General features: G+C 46.6%; 2 protein-coding genes across 4 annotated transcripts in view; one reads left to right on the forward strand and one right to left on the reverse strand.

The window, feature by feature from the left end:
• MEIOB (meiosis specific with OB-fold) overlaps window positions 1-4578 on the forward strand; it is a 30177-nt gene extending 25599 nt beyond the window's left edge. For all 3 annotated transcript variants that reach the window (XM_045460548.1, XM_045460549.1, XM_045460550.1), the window contains 2 exons: window positions 645-731; window positions 4215-4578. In XM_045460548.1, the coding sequence (XP_045316504.1) occupies window positions 645-731; window positions 4215-4325 (198 nt within the window). In that variant the 3' untranslated portion in view covers window positions 4326-4578. The remainder of the gene's footprint in view (window positions 1-644; window positions 732-4214) is intronic.
• Window positions 4579-13122: 8544 nt separating this feature from the next.
• Window positions 13123-14547, reverse strand: FAHD1 (fumarylacetoacetate hydrolase domain containing 1). Its single transcript, XM_045462421.1, has one exon. It carries the CDS (start codon window positions 14488-14490, stop codon window positions 13825-13827), a length of 666 nt encoding a protein of 221 aa, XP_045318377.1. The 5' UTR covers window positions 14491-14547; the 3' UTR covers window positions 13123-13824.
• Window positions 14548-14594: the final 47 nt, after the last annotated feature.

The following is a 14594-nucleotide window of genomic DNA, read 5'->3' on the forward strand; positions in this document are numbered from 1 at the left end:
AAACATAGGTTATTTCAGTGGACATTTGATAGAAATTAAGTCATTAATAAAGAGGTCTGGGGGAAAAGTCAGTCTTGATGGAAACACACATTGCTTTAGTGAAGAAATAATTGCACGTTTGCCAATCACCGCTAATCTCGCTGCTGGGAATAGTGTTGGAGGCTGTTGGCTGCAGTGGAGAAAAACCTTCTCTGTAGTCACAGTGGGCAGAACAGCGCATTGGGGGGTGCCGATCGGTGGTGAGACAGAAGGAGGGTTTGGCAACGCGACCAGCTGCGCAAAGTGAGCCCGATGCAGTCAGCGACACGGTGGCCTCCACCGGGACGGCAGCAGATACTTAGGGGCGTGTGGGCTTGATGACACGCATGTGTTTTTTATGGTGAGAACCTGCTCCTGAAGTTTACCATTAAACCTCGGTCCCAAGTGGTTTCTAGTTTGTGAAGGGGAGTTTTCTAGACTGAGCCACCTGACTCCCTTCAGGGGTTTCCTTCAGAGCCTTTCCGACCTCTCCTCCATTTAGAGAATTGAGCTGTCACTTGTGTGAATAAAATCCCAGTCAAGTGAGCAAAGTGAAGCTCCACATTGCTGTCAAGATGAGTTATTTATACAGACTTCGGAAATGTGTGTTTGATCGTTTTAACCAGGTGAATGAGTTTCTTACAATGACGGATGAACAGAAAACAGCGCTGAAGTGGCAATTTCTTCTGGAGAGAAGCAAACTTTACTTAAAAGTTAGTATATTTTACAGTACTATGTCACTCTATATATTCAAGTAATAAGAAAATCCTAGAGTAAGACCTCGAAAGTTCGGGAATTTGTTATTTTTAATACCCAATTCCACATGTGCAGAAGGACTTGGCTACTGTGGAAACAATGCAAGTCATCTGTGTTTTTTTTCCCCCCTAAAGTATAAAGGGACTTCACAGGACACCAAAGAAATAGACCAGCAAGGGGTGCCTGGCTGGCCCAGTCGGTGGAGGGTGGGATTCTTCATCTCAGGGTTGTGAGTTCAAGGCCCACGTTGGGTGTAGAGATTACTTAAAAATAGGATCTTTAAAAGAAAGAGAGAAAGAAATAGACCAACAAAGACACTATATGTAAGGTTAACTCCAAGGCAGTGCACTGGGCTGTCAAAGCTGGTCCTCGCCCTGCCCCACCTGTGTGGCGGTGCCCCTCAATTCAGTAAGCAGAATTGGATGGCACGGTCACATGCGTGGGTGCGGGGGGCTACACAGTCTCCGGGTTTGAACTCTAATCCCGCCACTCAGCCTCTGTGACCCTCTAAAACGCTGTGATCCTGCTGCTCTAACCAGAGCAGGGCCGCAGCATTGGGGGGAGGGGGTGGTGTCACAGAATCTTAGCATTAAAGGGGAAAGGGGACTGAGACAAACTCCTGTTGTTTTGCAAATGAGGAAAATGGGACCAAGAAATACTGCTACTTGTGCCAGGTCACAGGTGAGATAGGGCTGCAGCCTACGTGGCTCCTCTCCTTCTGCCAGTCTGAAAAGTTTTCTCCTTCACACTCTTCAAAGTTTTCAAGCTCCTCTTTCAGAGAATTTTATCTGTCTGTATTTACTGCACGAGGACGTAACATCAAGAACAACCTAAAACACGTTCATGAGCACACATTCCTTTAACAGTCTGCAGTGTCGTCATCTCATGTTCCATAGCCTCTGGAAAACCACCGTGTGTTCTGTGGAAGAATGAGAATAAAAAGGCCAACCGCGTCTTAGTATAATCACGGAAGTAGTTGTGATCTCACAGAGACTCTAAAATAGTCTTTGAGAACACTGCATCTCCACCAGCCCAGCCTGAGAAGCAGGTGTTCCCATTTTCTAGTGGCTTCTTTCCTTGTGGCCTCAAGCATATCTGAGTGGGTTACCGACATGGAGTTACCTGTGGTCTCACTGATATTTCTAGGACCTTGCTTTGAGACTTCTTCATTGCTAGGCCTAAGGGGGAAATTGCAAGGATATGCTGTGTCTCTTCCACCATTAGCATGGGTCCATGTGAATACTGTCCGTTCCCAAGTCAGAATATACTCAGATCTATGACCGACTTTGTTTTCCCTCCAAATAGGAGGTGCAAGTTGCTAATGAATTTGATCAATTTAAATTCATGGCAAGTTACTTACAGTTTTCCTAACTCGATTCAAACATACCAATAAATTGCTCTCAAGTAAATATTGTACCTTCCCAAAGAATATTTTTAAAAAGTATTTAAGTCAGACTGAACAAAGATTTTAAGCAGATATAAAATGGTCATATCACAGGGCCACCTGTGTGGTTTAGTCAGTTAGGTGGCCCATTTTGGCTCAGGTCGTGATCTCATGGTCTGTGAGTTCAAGTCCCGTGTTGGTCTCTGTGCTGACAGCTCAGAACCTGGAGCCTGCTTGGGATTCTGTGTCTCCCCCTCTCTCTGCCCTTTCCCTGCTCACTCTCTGTCTGTCTCTCAGAAATAAATTAAAAAGTTAAAATGATCATAATACAAAATGTAATAAAGATATTGGGGCGCCTGGATGGCTCAGTCGGTTAAGCGGCCGACTTCGGCTCAGGTCATGATCTCACAGTCCGTGAGTTTGAGCCCCGCGTCGGGCTCTGTGCTGACAGCTCAGAGCCTGGAGCCTGCTTCAGATTCTGTGTCTCCCTCTCTCTGTGACCCTCCCTCGTTCATGCTCTCTCTCTGTCTCAAAAATAAATAAACATTAAAAAAAATTTAAAAAAATGTAATAAAGATCTTGAGAATCAAATACAATTTATCAATTATTTTAAATCAGTTAAAAAATGAAAGTATTGTTGTACAGATGGGATATTTTGTATATGCATATTTCAGTTAAAAATAGGGGTGCCTGCGGGGGCTTAGTCGGTTGAGTGTCCAACTCTTGATTTTGGCTCAGGTCATGAGCTCATGGTTCGTGAGATCTAGCCCCACACACTGGCTTTCGCGCTGAGTGTGGAGCCTGCTTGGGATTCTCTCTGTCCCTCTGCCCCTGCCTCTCTCTCTCTCTCTCTCCTTCAAAACAAACAAAACTTTGGCTACTTCAAATGGTTTAGTTGGAGGGATTTCAAAAGAAGGTATTTTAATGTTTTAAAACACATGGTGATATTACTACAGGTCCTTTTAAGTCTGATGTTAGTGTCAAATGATTTCCAAAAAGGGTAAAGCCATGACTGTCATACAAAAATAAAATGAACGCATCAAAGATTTAAGTCAATTCATTAGTTAGTGAAGAAACCAGGAATGTGTCCCCCCTGAATGAATTCAGAGGAGAACCGGGAGAAGAGGCATAAAGGCAGGCTACCAGCAGTGCTGAAGCGGGCTTCTGTGCACCTGCAGAGTGGTCCTTCTGCAGGGCAGAGTGGTCGAGTCCTCACCCAGATGGGGTTTATCTGGATTTCTCCGAGCGGGACCACTATTTGCGTCACTATCTGTTTCCTGCAACTTAAAAACCGCTCCATCAAGGCCCTGAAAAGTGTTGCCGAATGAGGCAGCTCCAGCGCTCTGGCCAGCCGCACCCCGACTGGGGGAGGGGGGTGGGGACGCTCCATGGGACGGTGCCCACGGAGCTTCGTTGCCCAGTTCAGTCTTGCAGTGTTTCCTGCCAGGAGTCTTTTCCGAGTAGTCTTTGAAAGTAAACCAGCTAGCTGATGTGCCCTTCTGCCCTGCGTTAAATAAAATGTTGGTGAAGGTGCTTTATTGTCAGAAGGGAGACGTTGTTATCAATAAAGCACATCACCACGTCCCCATAGCCTGACAGATTAGGTCGCCACCACGGGTTAACATCTGTCACAGCTGCTGGCTTGACACACTTTATTTTATGCATGATTGTACGCATGTAACCTCTGCACCCAATGTGGGGCTTGAACTCATGACACTGAGATCAAGAGGTACATGCTCCACTGACTGAGCCAGCCGGGTGCCCCTTGAAGACACTTTAAACCCTTCTTTTTGTTAAGTATTGGATTTGAAACTCCAATTTTCCCACCAAAGAGAAATGCCATGAAACAAATAACATAGATTTTTACAAAATCAGCATCAGGAGCCACATCTGTAATTTCTCTCCAAACTGGCCCTGAGACTGGGACTCTCTCAGGTGTATGCTCACACCTGCAGAACAGCTCATCGTGGCTCTCTTGTGCTCACTGGTTTTCAACTTTATATACATGGTGGTTTTTAAAGTTAACTCCCTCTCTCTCTCTCTTTTCTCCCTGCAGTTCTTTTTATCACATAGAGCAAGGGGTGGACTGAGAGTTAGCGTGCTCTCGTGTAAGCTTGCAGACCCTACTGAGGCAAGCAAGAACTTGTCTGGACAAGGAAATACTTAAAACAGGGTGTTTTAAACTCCCTGGAAAGTGGAAAACGAGTTTGAAGATTATGGATGAAATTGTATTTTGTTCAAATGTGGTAAAAATGTTTCTATAAATTGTTATTGTGTTACCTTCTGGAGTTGGTTGAGAGGGGTGAATCTTAAAATCTCTCATACAACCCAGCTCCTTTGTCAGAAGTCCTTTTCTTCCAGCTTTGCCTAAGTTGGAAAACGTTTGCATGAATTAATAAACAAGTTTAATCTTCCCCACAGATATGAATGATTTCTTTTTTTTTTTTTTTAATTTACATCCAAGTTAGTTAGCATGTAGTGCAACAATGATTTCAGGAGTAGATTCCTTGATGCCCCTTCCCCATTTAGCCCATCCCCCCCCAACCCCTCCAGTAACCCTCTGTTTGTTCTCCATATTTAAGAGTCTCTTCTCTTTTGTCCCCTCCCTGTTTTGATATTATTTTTGCTTCCCTTCTCTTATGTTCATCTGTTTTGTGTCTTTAAAAAAAAATTTTTTTTAACGTTTATTTTTGAGACAGAGAGAGACAGAGCATGAACGGGGGAGGGTCAGAGAGAGGGAGACACAGAATCTGAAACAGGCTCCAGGCTCTGAGCTGTCAGCACAGAGCCCGACTCGGGGCTCGAACTCACGGACCGTGAGATCATGACCTGAGCCGAAGTCGGCCGCTTAACCGACTGAGCCACCCAGGCGCCCCTGTTTTGTGTCTTAAAGTCCTCACATGAGTGAAGTCCTATGCTATCTGTCTTTCTCTGACTAATTTCACTTAGCATAATAGCCTCCACATCCATCCACGTAGTTGAAAATGGCAAGATATCATTCTTTTTCATTGCCAATATACGAGTGTATCGATATACGAGTATCGATAATACTCCATCGTATAAATATACCGCATCTTCTTTATCCATTCATCCATCGATGGACATTTGGGCTCTTTCCATACTTTGGCTGCTGTTGATAGTGCTGCTGTAAACGTAGGGGTGCATGTGTCTCTTCGAAACAGCACACCTGTATCCCGTGGATAAATGCCTCGTAGTGCAACTGCTAAGTCGTACGGTAGTTCTATTTTTAGTTTTTTGAGGAACCTCCATCCTGTTTTCCAGAGTGGCTGCACCAGTTTGCATTCCCACCAGCAGTGCAAAAGAGATCCTCTTTCTCGGCATCCTCGCCAACATCTGTTGTTGCCTGAGTTGTTCATTTTAGCCACTCTGATAGGTGTGAGGTGGTATCTCACTGTGGTTTTGATTTGTATTTCCTTGATGACTGATGTTGCACATTTTTTCATGTGTCGGTTGGCCATCTGGATGTCTTCTTTGGAGAAGTGTCTATTTGTGTCTTTTGCCCATTTCTTCACTGGATTATTTGTTTTTTGGGTGTTGGGTTTAATAAGTTCTTTATAGATTTTGGATACTAACCTCTTTATCTGATATGTCGTTTGCAAATACCTTCTCCCATTCTGTCGGTTGCCTTTGAGTTTTGCTGATTGTTTCCTTTGCTGTGCAGCAGCTTTTTATTTTGATGAGGTCCCAGTAGTTCATTTTTGCTTTTGTTTCCCTTGCCTCTGGAGATGTGTTGCATAAGAAGTTGCTGCAGCCGAGATCAAAGAGGTTTGTGCCTGCTTTCTCCTCGAAGATTTTGATGGCTTCCTGTCTTACATTTAGGTCTGTCATCCATTTCGAGTTTATTTTTGTGTCTGGTGTAAAAGTGGTCCAGGTTCATTCTTCTGCATGTCGCTGTCCAGTTTTCCCAGCACCACTTGCCAAAGAGACTGTCTTTATTCCATTGGATATTCTTTCCTGCTTGGTCAAAGATGAGTTGGCCATACATTTGTGGGTTCATTTCTGGGTTCTCTATTCCGTTCCATTGATCTGAGTGTCTGTTCTTGTGCCAGTACAATACTGTCTTCATAATTACAGCTTTGCAGTGTAGCTTGAAGTCTGGGATTGTGATGCCTCCTGCTTTGGTTTTCTTTTTCAAGATTGCTTTGGCTAATCTGGCTCTTTTCTGGTTCCATACAAATTTTAGGATCATTTGTTCTAGCTCTGTGAAGAATGCTGGTGTTATTTGGATAGGGATCACATTGAATCTATAGATTGCTTTGGGTAGTATTGACATTTTAACAATATTTATTCTTCCTATCCAGGAGCATGGAATCTTTTCCCATTTTTTTTTAGGGGGGGCCTTCTTCAATTTCTTTAATAAGCTTTCTATAGTTTTAGGTGTATAGATTTCTCACCTCTTTGGTTAGATTTATTCCTAGGTCTTTTATGGGTTTTGGTGCAGTTGTAAATGGGATCGATTCCTTGATTTCTCTGTTGCTTCGTTGTTGGTATATATGAATAATTTCTTTAAGCCCCTTTCCTCTTTGTCTTGTTTCCATGGAGAAGGATCAGAAGTTCCGAAAATGATGTCCCTGGAGCTTGGCAGGGGCTGACTGCTCTCCAGGGGCTGGGGAGGGGCGGGAACAGTAGAAACCGGGGTCAGTGCCGGGCAGCGGCTTTGAACGCTCAAGAGCTTCTCTGATCCTCTCCTGTGATGACACATGAAGCTGCTCAATGCTTATGGAGGCTGGCTGACTCAGGGCTGACAGGTGTGAGCCCGACTCAGCTGGGAGGAGACCAGCCTCAGAAGTTCTTAGGAGCGGCGCCAGCCTGGGGCCTGGAAGGATGAGGGTGTCCCGGCAGGACGCCGCCCCCACCCCGGCTGTCCTGCTCAAAGCCCCGGGGTGTCCTGCTCAGCCCCGGCCGTTCCACACTTGCTGCATAGACCCACCAGCGCGGTCAACACTGGCCCGCAGTCTGGGAGGTTTGGCCTTTCCGTCCCCCACGCCTGGAGTGAAAAACAAAAGGTAAGTATATGAAACTCTTAGAAAGCAGGTGTTGGGACATAAACTTGTCAGCAGCGTGGTGTTTGCTTTTACCATGGGCAGCCGTGGGTGGACCTGGTGTGTCCAGACCATGGTAAGAAACAAGATGATGGAGGACTTGCCCGAGTTGGGCAGGCGGGGAGTGTGCCCGATGAAGCAGGGTACAGGTGTCCATCCAGACGACAGGCAGGGAAGGAAGGAGGAGGGTGGTGGTGGTGGGGGGGGGGGGGCGGTGGTCATGCCCTTCCCATTGGAGCGGGCAGGTTCAGGGTGGGGAGGAGAGGGAAGTTGAGGGTGCCCACCTGGTGTCCACATTCACACTCTCTGTTGGTTAAGCAAGAGTGGGTGTCCAGGAGCCCAGGAGACGAGGCAGGACACCAGGCCCTGATGGTGTGTCACGAAGTGCCGTGCCCGGCTCCCTGTGCCCTGACCTCTAGCAGCGGGTCCCCAAGACCAAGGCCTGGACCACAGGTGCCAGGACCAGGTGTGGGCTCTTACGGTCCATGGGCCTCAGCTGCTCTGGCTGTTTTGCCACTGGCTTCAGCAGCCTAATACAGACGCCTAACACAGGCATTCTGAAATTGGGCTGTGTTTCACACTCCGTGTTCTCTAGCCACAGCCTGAGGACCCTAGCAAGGTGGCAGAGGGCTCTGAATGGCCTCCGCGCAGCTGCCTTGGTGACCTGGGAGTCCACCAGCATTTACTTAAGAAGACCCCGTACCTGTCACTGGAGGGATGCCCTGACTGTGCATTTCTTTTTTAAATTTTTATTTATGTATTTATTTTAATATGAAATTTATTGTCAAATTGGTTTCCATGCAACACCCAGTACTCATCCCAACAGGTGCCCTCCTCAGTACCCATCACCCACCCCCCATCAATCCTCAGTTTGTTCTCAGTCTTTAAGAGTCTCTTATGGTTTGCCTTCCTCCCTCTCTTTTTTCCCTTCCCCTCCCCCATGGTCTTCTGTTAAGTTTCTCAGGATCCACATAAGAGTGAAAACATACGGTATCTGTCTTTCTCTGTATGACTTATCGCACTTAGCAGAACACTCTCCAGTGCCATCCACGTTGCTACAAATGGCCAGATTTCATTCTTTCTCATTGCCAAGTAGTATTCCATTGTATACATAAACCACAACTTCTTTACCCATTCATCAGTGGATGGACATTTAGGCTCTTTCCATAATTTGGCTATTGTTGAAAGTGCTGCTATAAACATTGGGGTACAAGTGCCCCTATGCATCAGCACTCCTGTATCCCTTGGGTCAATTCCTAGCAGTGCTATCACTAGGTCATAGGGTAGATCTATTTTTAATTTTTTGAGGAACCTCCACCCTGTTTTCCAGAGCCGCTGCACCAGTTTGAATTCCCACCAACAGTGCAAGAGCGTTCCCATTTCTCCACATCCTCTCCAGCATCTGTAGTCTCCTGATTTGTTCCTTTTAGCCACTCTGACTGGCGTGAGGTGATATCTCAGTATGGTTTTGATTTGTATTTCCCTGATGAGGAGTAATGTTGAGCATCTTTTCATGTGCCTGTTGGCCATCTGGATATCTTCTTTAGAGAAGTAAGTGTCTATTCATGTTTTCTGCCCACTTCTTCACTGGATTATTTGTTTTTCGGGTGTGGAGTTTGGTGAGGTCTTTATAGATTTTGGATACTAGCCCTTTGTCTGATATGTCATTTGCAAATATCTTTTCCCACTCTGTCGGTTGCCTTTTGGTTTTGTTGTTTCCTTTGCTGTGCAGAAGCTTTTTATCTTCATGAGGTCCCAGTAGTTCATTTTTGCTTTTAATTCCCTTGCCTTTGGAGATGTGTCAAGTAAGAAATTGCTGCGGCTGAGGTCAGAGAGGTTTTTTCCTGCTTTCTCCTCTAGGGTTTTGATGGTTTCCTGTCTAAAATACAAATGGTTTCCTGCCTAAAGTACAAATTTTAGGACTGCTTGTTCTAGCTTCGAGAAGAATGCTGGTGCAATTTTGATGGGGATTGCATTAAATGCATAGATAGCTTTGGGTAGTATTGACATTTTATTTCACCTGATGACACAGGAAGTCTATAGGGCCAGGGGTCAGGCCACACCGAATCATAGGGGCGCCACAAACTGTAACTCACACCTTTATGAAATGAAGATGACAAACTGGTTGATACCTAAGTTTGGTTGTAGATTGGCCAGAATTCACACGCTAACAGGTAAAGAAGCTACTCCGTCCCACAAAATACACAGGCCCTTGTCCGGGACCTGCACTCCCCCGCTGCTCTCCAGGAGCTGCTCTGCCTGGTCTCTGCATCCTCGGACCTGCAGCTTTGCTCTTGCTGTCCACAGTCGCATGGCGGCTGTACGATTCTTCCTGATCCACTAGTGGTTCATTTCGGGAAGATCCTCCTCTCCTAATGCTGTGCTGGTGAGTTTATTTGCCTGATACTGTGCACGTGGCAGAAACACGGTGTCCGTGTGTCCGTCTGTCACTCATCTTGAGGAACCCTGGGGTGGTTTCTGCTTTTTAACTATATTTTGTTATAAAGTTTGACGTGTTTATTGTAGAAAAATTAGAAAATACTAGATAACAAATGGGGAAAGCCCTAACCTCCCGCCCCCGAAGTCTTTCCCTGGTGTGTGATGCATTCTTTTCTTGTGTGTATGTTTTTGCTGTTGTTTTTTGTGGTAAAATATACATCACGTAACATTCACCATTTTAGCCATTTTTAGGCTTACAGTTCAGTGGCATTAAATACATTCACAATGTTGTGGTGCTGTCACCACCATTCATTTCCAGATGGTGGTCACCATCCCGAATGGAAACTCTGCCCCCATTAGACTAGAACTCCCATTTCTGCACCCCCAGCCCCCGGGCACCTCTAATCTACCTCATCTCTGTGAGCTTGCCTCTTCCAGGGGCTTCATACACTGTGTGACCTTGTGTGTCTGGCTTTTTCTCCGAGCACCATGTTTTCACGGTTCACCTATGTTACAGTGTGTGTCAGTCTCATTCCTTTTAATGATTGAGTAGTTTCCGCCGTGTGGATGGAAGGGAGGCTAATCTGCTCATCTGTCGATGGACGCTTGGGCTGTTCCCATCGTTGGCTCTTGTGGTCAGCCAGTCAGCGCTGTTACAGACGTGCGTGTACAAGCACTTTTCATTTTCCTGTACGTCTTTCCTGTCACATATCTGTCTTTCTTTGTGAAAACATACAATTTGCAAACGCAGGTTACATTATAATCTGCTTCCACACTGGGAACTTTGTGATCACTTACTACTGGACACAACTTCAATGGCCGCATGTCCTCTCATCACAGGAGTGTAGGGTACTGAGTGTCATCTCCCCAGTACTGCTAGACATGTTAGGTGCTCCCCAGCTTTTGCTGTTGTAAACACCAGCTATAGCTAAGTGTCCACATTCTTATTTCCTTGGGATGAGTTTCCGGACATTAAATTGCTACAATAATACCAATAGCTGACATTATCGAGTGCTTTCTACGTGACACATTGTAACAAACACTTTACCTATAGTATCCGATTTACTCAAGTACTGTGTTTCCAATAACAAAACATTTGAAACGTGTGCAGCCTGCCGGGGCTGTCGGGCCTCAGCCAGGTCCCTTCATGTTCAGGTAGACATCTCCAACCCTCAGCTTCCTTGGGAGGCGGAGAACCACCTGGGGAAGTCGTGGGAAGGGTGGGGGCAGGTCCCAGCAGTGACTTCCCCTTGGGACGGCCAGTGCACTGAAGCTCGCCTCTAGCTCTGAGCCCACCACGTTCTTTCTTAGTTTGCTCTCTGCCTTTTGTGGTTCCTCTTGAGTTTTCTCCTGAGGGTGGTCCTTCAGTAAGTCACCTGAACAAGAACCCCACTCAGCTCTGCCTCTGGGGTACTCAATCATAGTACCAGCCAGAGAAAGGGATTACGAAATCTGTATTCACTGACCTGGAATGATGTTTCATAGTCTATCAAGTGGATGTATTCATTTTTTATAAAAGCTCAAGAAACATTAAAGTGCAAAAGAACAAATGTGAACCATAGGTTCTACAGGAACTACTATCGCATGGGATTATTTCCTTCAGGGTGCTAACGGTATTGTGTGTAGAAGGTCCCTGTCCGTACGAGATGCGCATTGGAAGGGTGGAGGGTTTCTGCAGTTTGCAGTTTTCCAACCAAGTGCGCTTAGGCATATGTCTGTGTGGAGGGAGAGAGGGAGAGCAAACATAGCCAATATTGACAATTACCGAATCTAACGAAGGGTGTACAGAGCTCATTGTATTAGTCTTTCAACTTTTTGGTACGTTTAGTTTATTCAAAATAAAAAGTTGGGGGGAATATGCCTCCTGGGCTTACAGTGATTTTAGCAAGAGCAGGAATTGTGGGAATTGGTGTCTCTCCGTGTTTTATTCTCCCAGCCAAGGACTTTCTGTGCTATACGTGCAATGCTGTTGTCAGCCGTTTGTGACAAAGCCCATGCCACCACTGCGGTGGACGCTGACCTCAGGGGCACCCTGCGCTCCCTGGGAGCTGGCTTGTGCCACTGGGCGCTGCATGTGAGCACCGCTCCTGCCTCCTCCTTTGGCTTTGAAGGTCTGTCAGCTCGATGGACTCGTCTCAGTTGAACCTTGTATCCTAACCTAGTTAGACTGACACACTTTCAATACCAGCGGGCCCTTGAGTCAGCTCTTCCCCTTAGGAGAACCAGCCGGATGAAATAACTGCAAACGTGCTCACTCTACTAGCAAGTAATGAGAAACGATTTCAATTGCCAACAATGGGGGGACGGACTTGAGAGTCTTACGCGGTCACTGAAATCAGGACTGCAGAAATGTGCCAACCGACATAGCCAGTCACAATGTACGGTGAGAAAAACAGGTTAGAAAATTGTGTTATGAGCAGATCTTCTTTTAAAAAATCACAGGGGCGCCTGGCTGGCGCAGTCGGTTTACTTTGGCTCAGGTCATGATCTAGCGGTCTGTGAGTTCGAGCCCCATGTTGGGCTCTGTGCTGACAGCTCGGAGCCTGGAGCCTGCTTTTGGATTGTGTCCACCCCTCCCCTGCTTGTGCTCTGTCTCGCCCTGTCTCTTAAAAATAAATAAATGTTTAAAAAAATTAAAAATTACAATGTCATCCACAGGTTTGGAAGAAGGTAGACTGCATGCTTCACTGTAGCTGGCTCTGGGTGAAAGAAATTTTGGGTGTTTTGCGTATTCATGTTCCCTACCTCTTCTGTAATAAGCGTATACTGCTTAAGCAGTTACAATAAGAAACCTGATTAGAAAAGAAGTTAAGATAGTGTGACACTTGGTAAACAAGTCCAATCCCGGCACCTCACAGTAAGTGTGGAATTAAATGTGGGGGTTGCCTAATACCTAAACGTCTGAGTCTTCCTGTAGATCTGCTTACAAGATGCAGCCTGCCTTGTGGTCAAGACTTCAAGTTCTGGTCTTAGGAAAGCTGGGTTAGAGCACGGCTCTCTCCCTCAGCCGAGTGACTGTGGAGCCAGGCCGGCTAGCCTCTAAATCCACATCTTCCTGTGTGATAGGGACGGCAGGCAGAGCAATCTCACAGCTTTGCTGAGGGTTCAGTAATACGCGGAAAGCTCTTGGCACGGTGCCTAGCAGTACTAAGGGTTCAATAAATGTGAGCTATTATTAAATGAGATGTCCTCAGCTTTCTGGGAGGGGCCGGCGGACACTGGCACTGTGCGTCTTGCCGAGACTCTCCGTCCGAGGAGGGCAGGCAAGAACAAGAGTAGCTCTCCCAGGCCATTCAACTTCCCCGAAGCCTCCTGTGTCTGGCTGGAGGTGGAGCTGCTGATTAACTCTGTTAGCAGAGCACAGTGCTCCAGAGGCCAAAGAGCAATGATCAAGGTTTAAAGCCCCTTCATGCGAAAGCGTCCTTCCTAGCCACTACTGGAGGAGAAAAAGTACACTTTAAGGCCAAACAAAAGATAGCATATTTATTTGGAGAATAATCGTTTCAAAATTATCTCCCAAATTCAGAATCTATGGGCCATGGCACAGATGAGTGAGGTCATCATTAATTGACCACTTATTACAATCTTAAATTAACTGATTATGTGGAGTAGTGGTTTTCCCCAGTTCCGTGATAAGAATCACTTGGAATGCTGGAGATTAATTCTGCCAATTAATATGGTGGGCCTGGTATGTGTCAGTAAGGTGGAAATTTTTTATTTTTACAATACCTCCAGATGGTTATCGTGATCAAGGAATTTTAGAAAACATGATTTTCAACTTCCTTTGGAGATTTTCAGTGTTGAATTCCTGATCCCAGAATGACTCACGGAAAAGTCTTATCCAGTCTGGTTTTAGGAAAGGAAAGTAAGGCCTCTGAACATTTAGTTTGATAAATTCTCCTCTTTGGAAGCTTCACGAAAACTTTGTTTTTTGTTTTTGTTTTTTTTTTCCTAAAAGACAATCGTTCTTTCCATTTCTGGCCCAGCTTTTCGATCACGTTTTCCTGGAAGAGTCCGTCTTCCTTAAGTCATAACAACCCAATTAAGTCATATTTAAAAATTATTTCTTATTAAAGCATCGTTGCATTTAACAATTTTGCTTGCTTCTTCTGTCCACCTCCCTTCTCTCCTGAAACTTAAGAAGTCCGGGTGCTTTGTACAGACTCAGTACTCTGGCCTTTCGACCTTAAATCTCATACTGACGACCCCGTGTATGCCAGCCTGGATCTCATCGTTTTCTTTAACGGGTCCGACTCCCTTTGGCGTCCCGGTCAAGATAATATCTCCTTCTTCCAAGGTCATTATCTTAGAAACGTAGCTGATAATGTAGGGGATGGAAAAGATCATGGAGGACGTGTCACCCTCCTGTCTTAGTTCGCCGTTGACCTTGAGCCAGAGCTTCAGGTTGTGAGGGTCGGGGATCTTCTCTTTGGGCACGAACGCGCTGACGGGGCAGGAGGCCGTGAAGCTCTTGGCGAGGGTCCAGGGCAGCCCCTTCTTCTTGCACTCGTCCTGCACGTCTCTGGCGGTCATGTCCAGGCACAGGGCATAGCCGGCCACGTAGTCCATGGCGGCGGCCTCGGGCACCGCGCGGCCGCGCCTGCCCATTACCACGCCCAGCTCGAGCTCGTGGTGCAGGTTGCGGCTGTAGGCCGGCATGAGGATGGCCGAGCCCTCGGGGGCGTAGGCGGTGGACGGCTTCAGGAAGAGCACCGGCTCGCTCGGCACGGCGCTCTGCATCTCCCTGGCGTGCTCCGCGTAGTTCCTGCCCACGCACACGATGTTCTTTCCCCACTCCCAGAAGCGGGACAACGGCCTGGGGGCTGCCATGTCCCGGCCGGGCGACCCCGAAGTCACGTGACTCCGCCGGAACCCGGTCACCTGATGCCTACGGCGCCCGGGAGAGAACCAACTACCTCTGAGCGCCGTCCCGT

Source organism: Leopardus geoffroyi, chromosome E3, assembly GCF_018350155.1.
Source record: "Leopardus geoffroyi isolate Oge1 chromosome E3, O.geoffroyi_Oge1_pat1.0, whole genome shotgun sequence".
NCBI lineage: Eukaryota > Metazoa > Chordata > Mammalia > Carnivora > Felidae > Leopardus > Leopardus geoffroyi.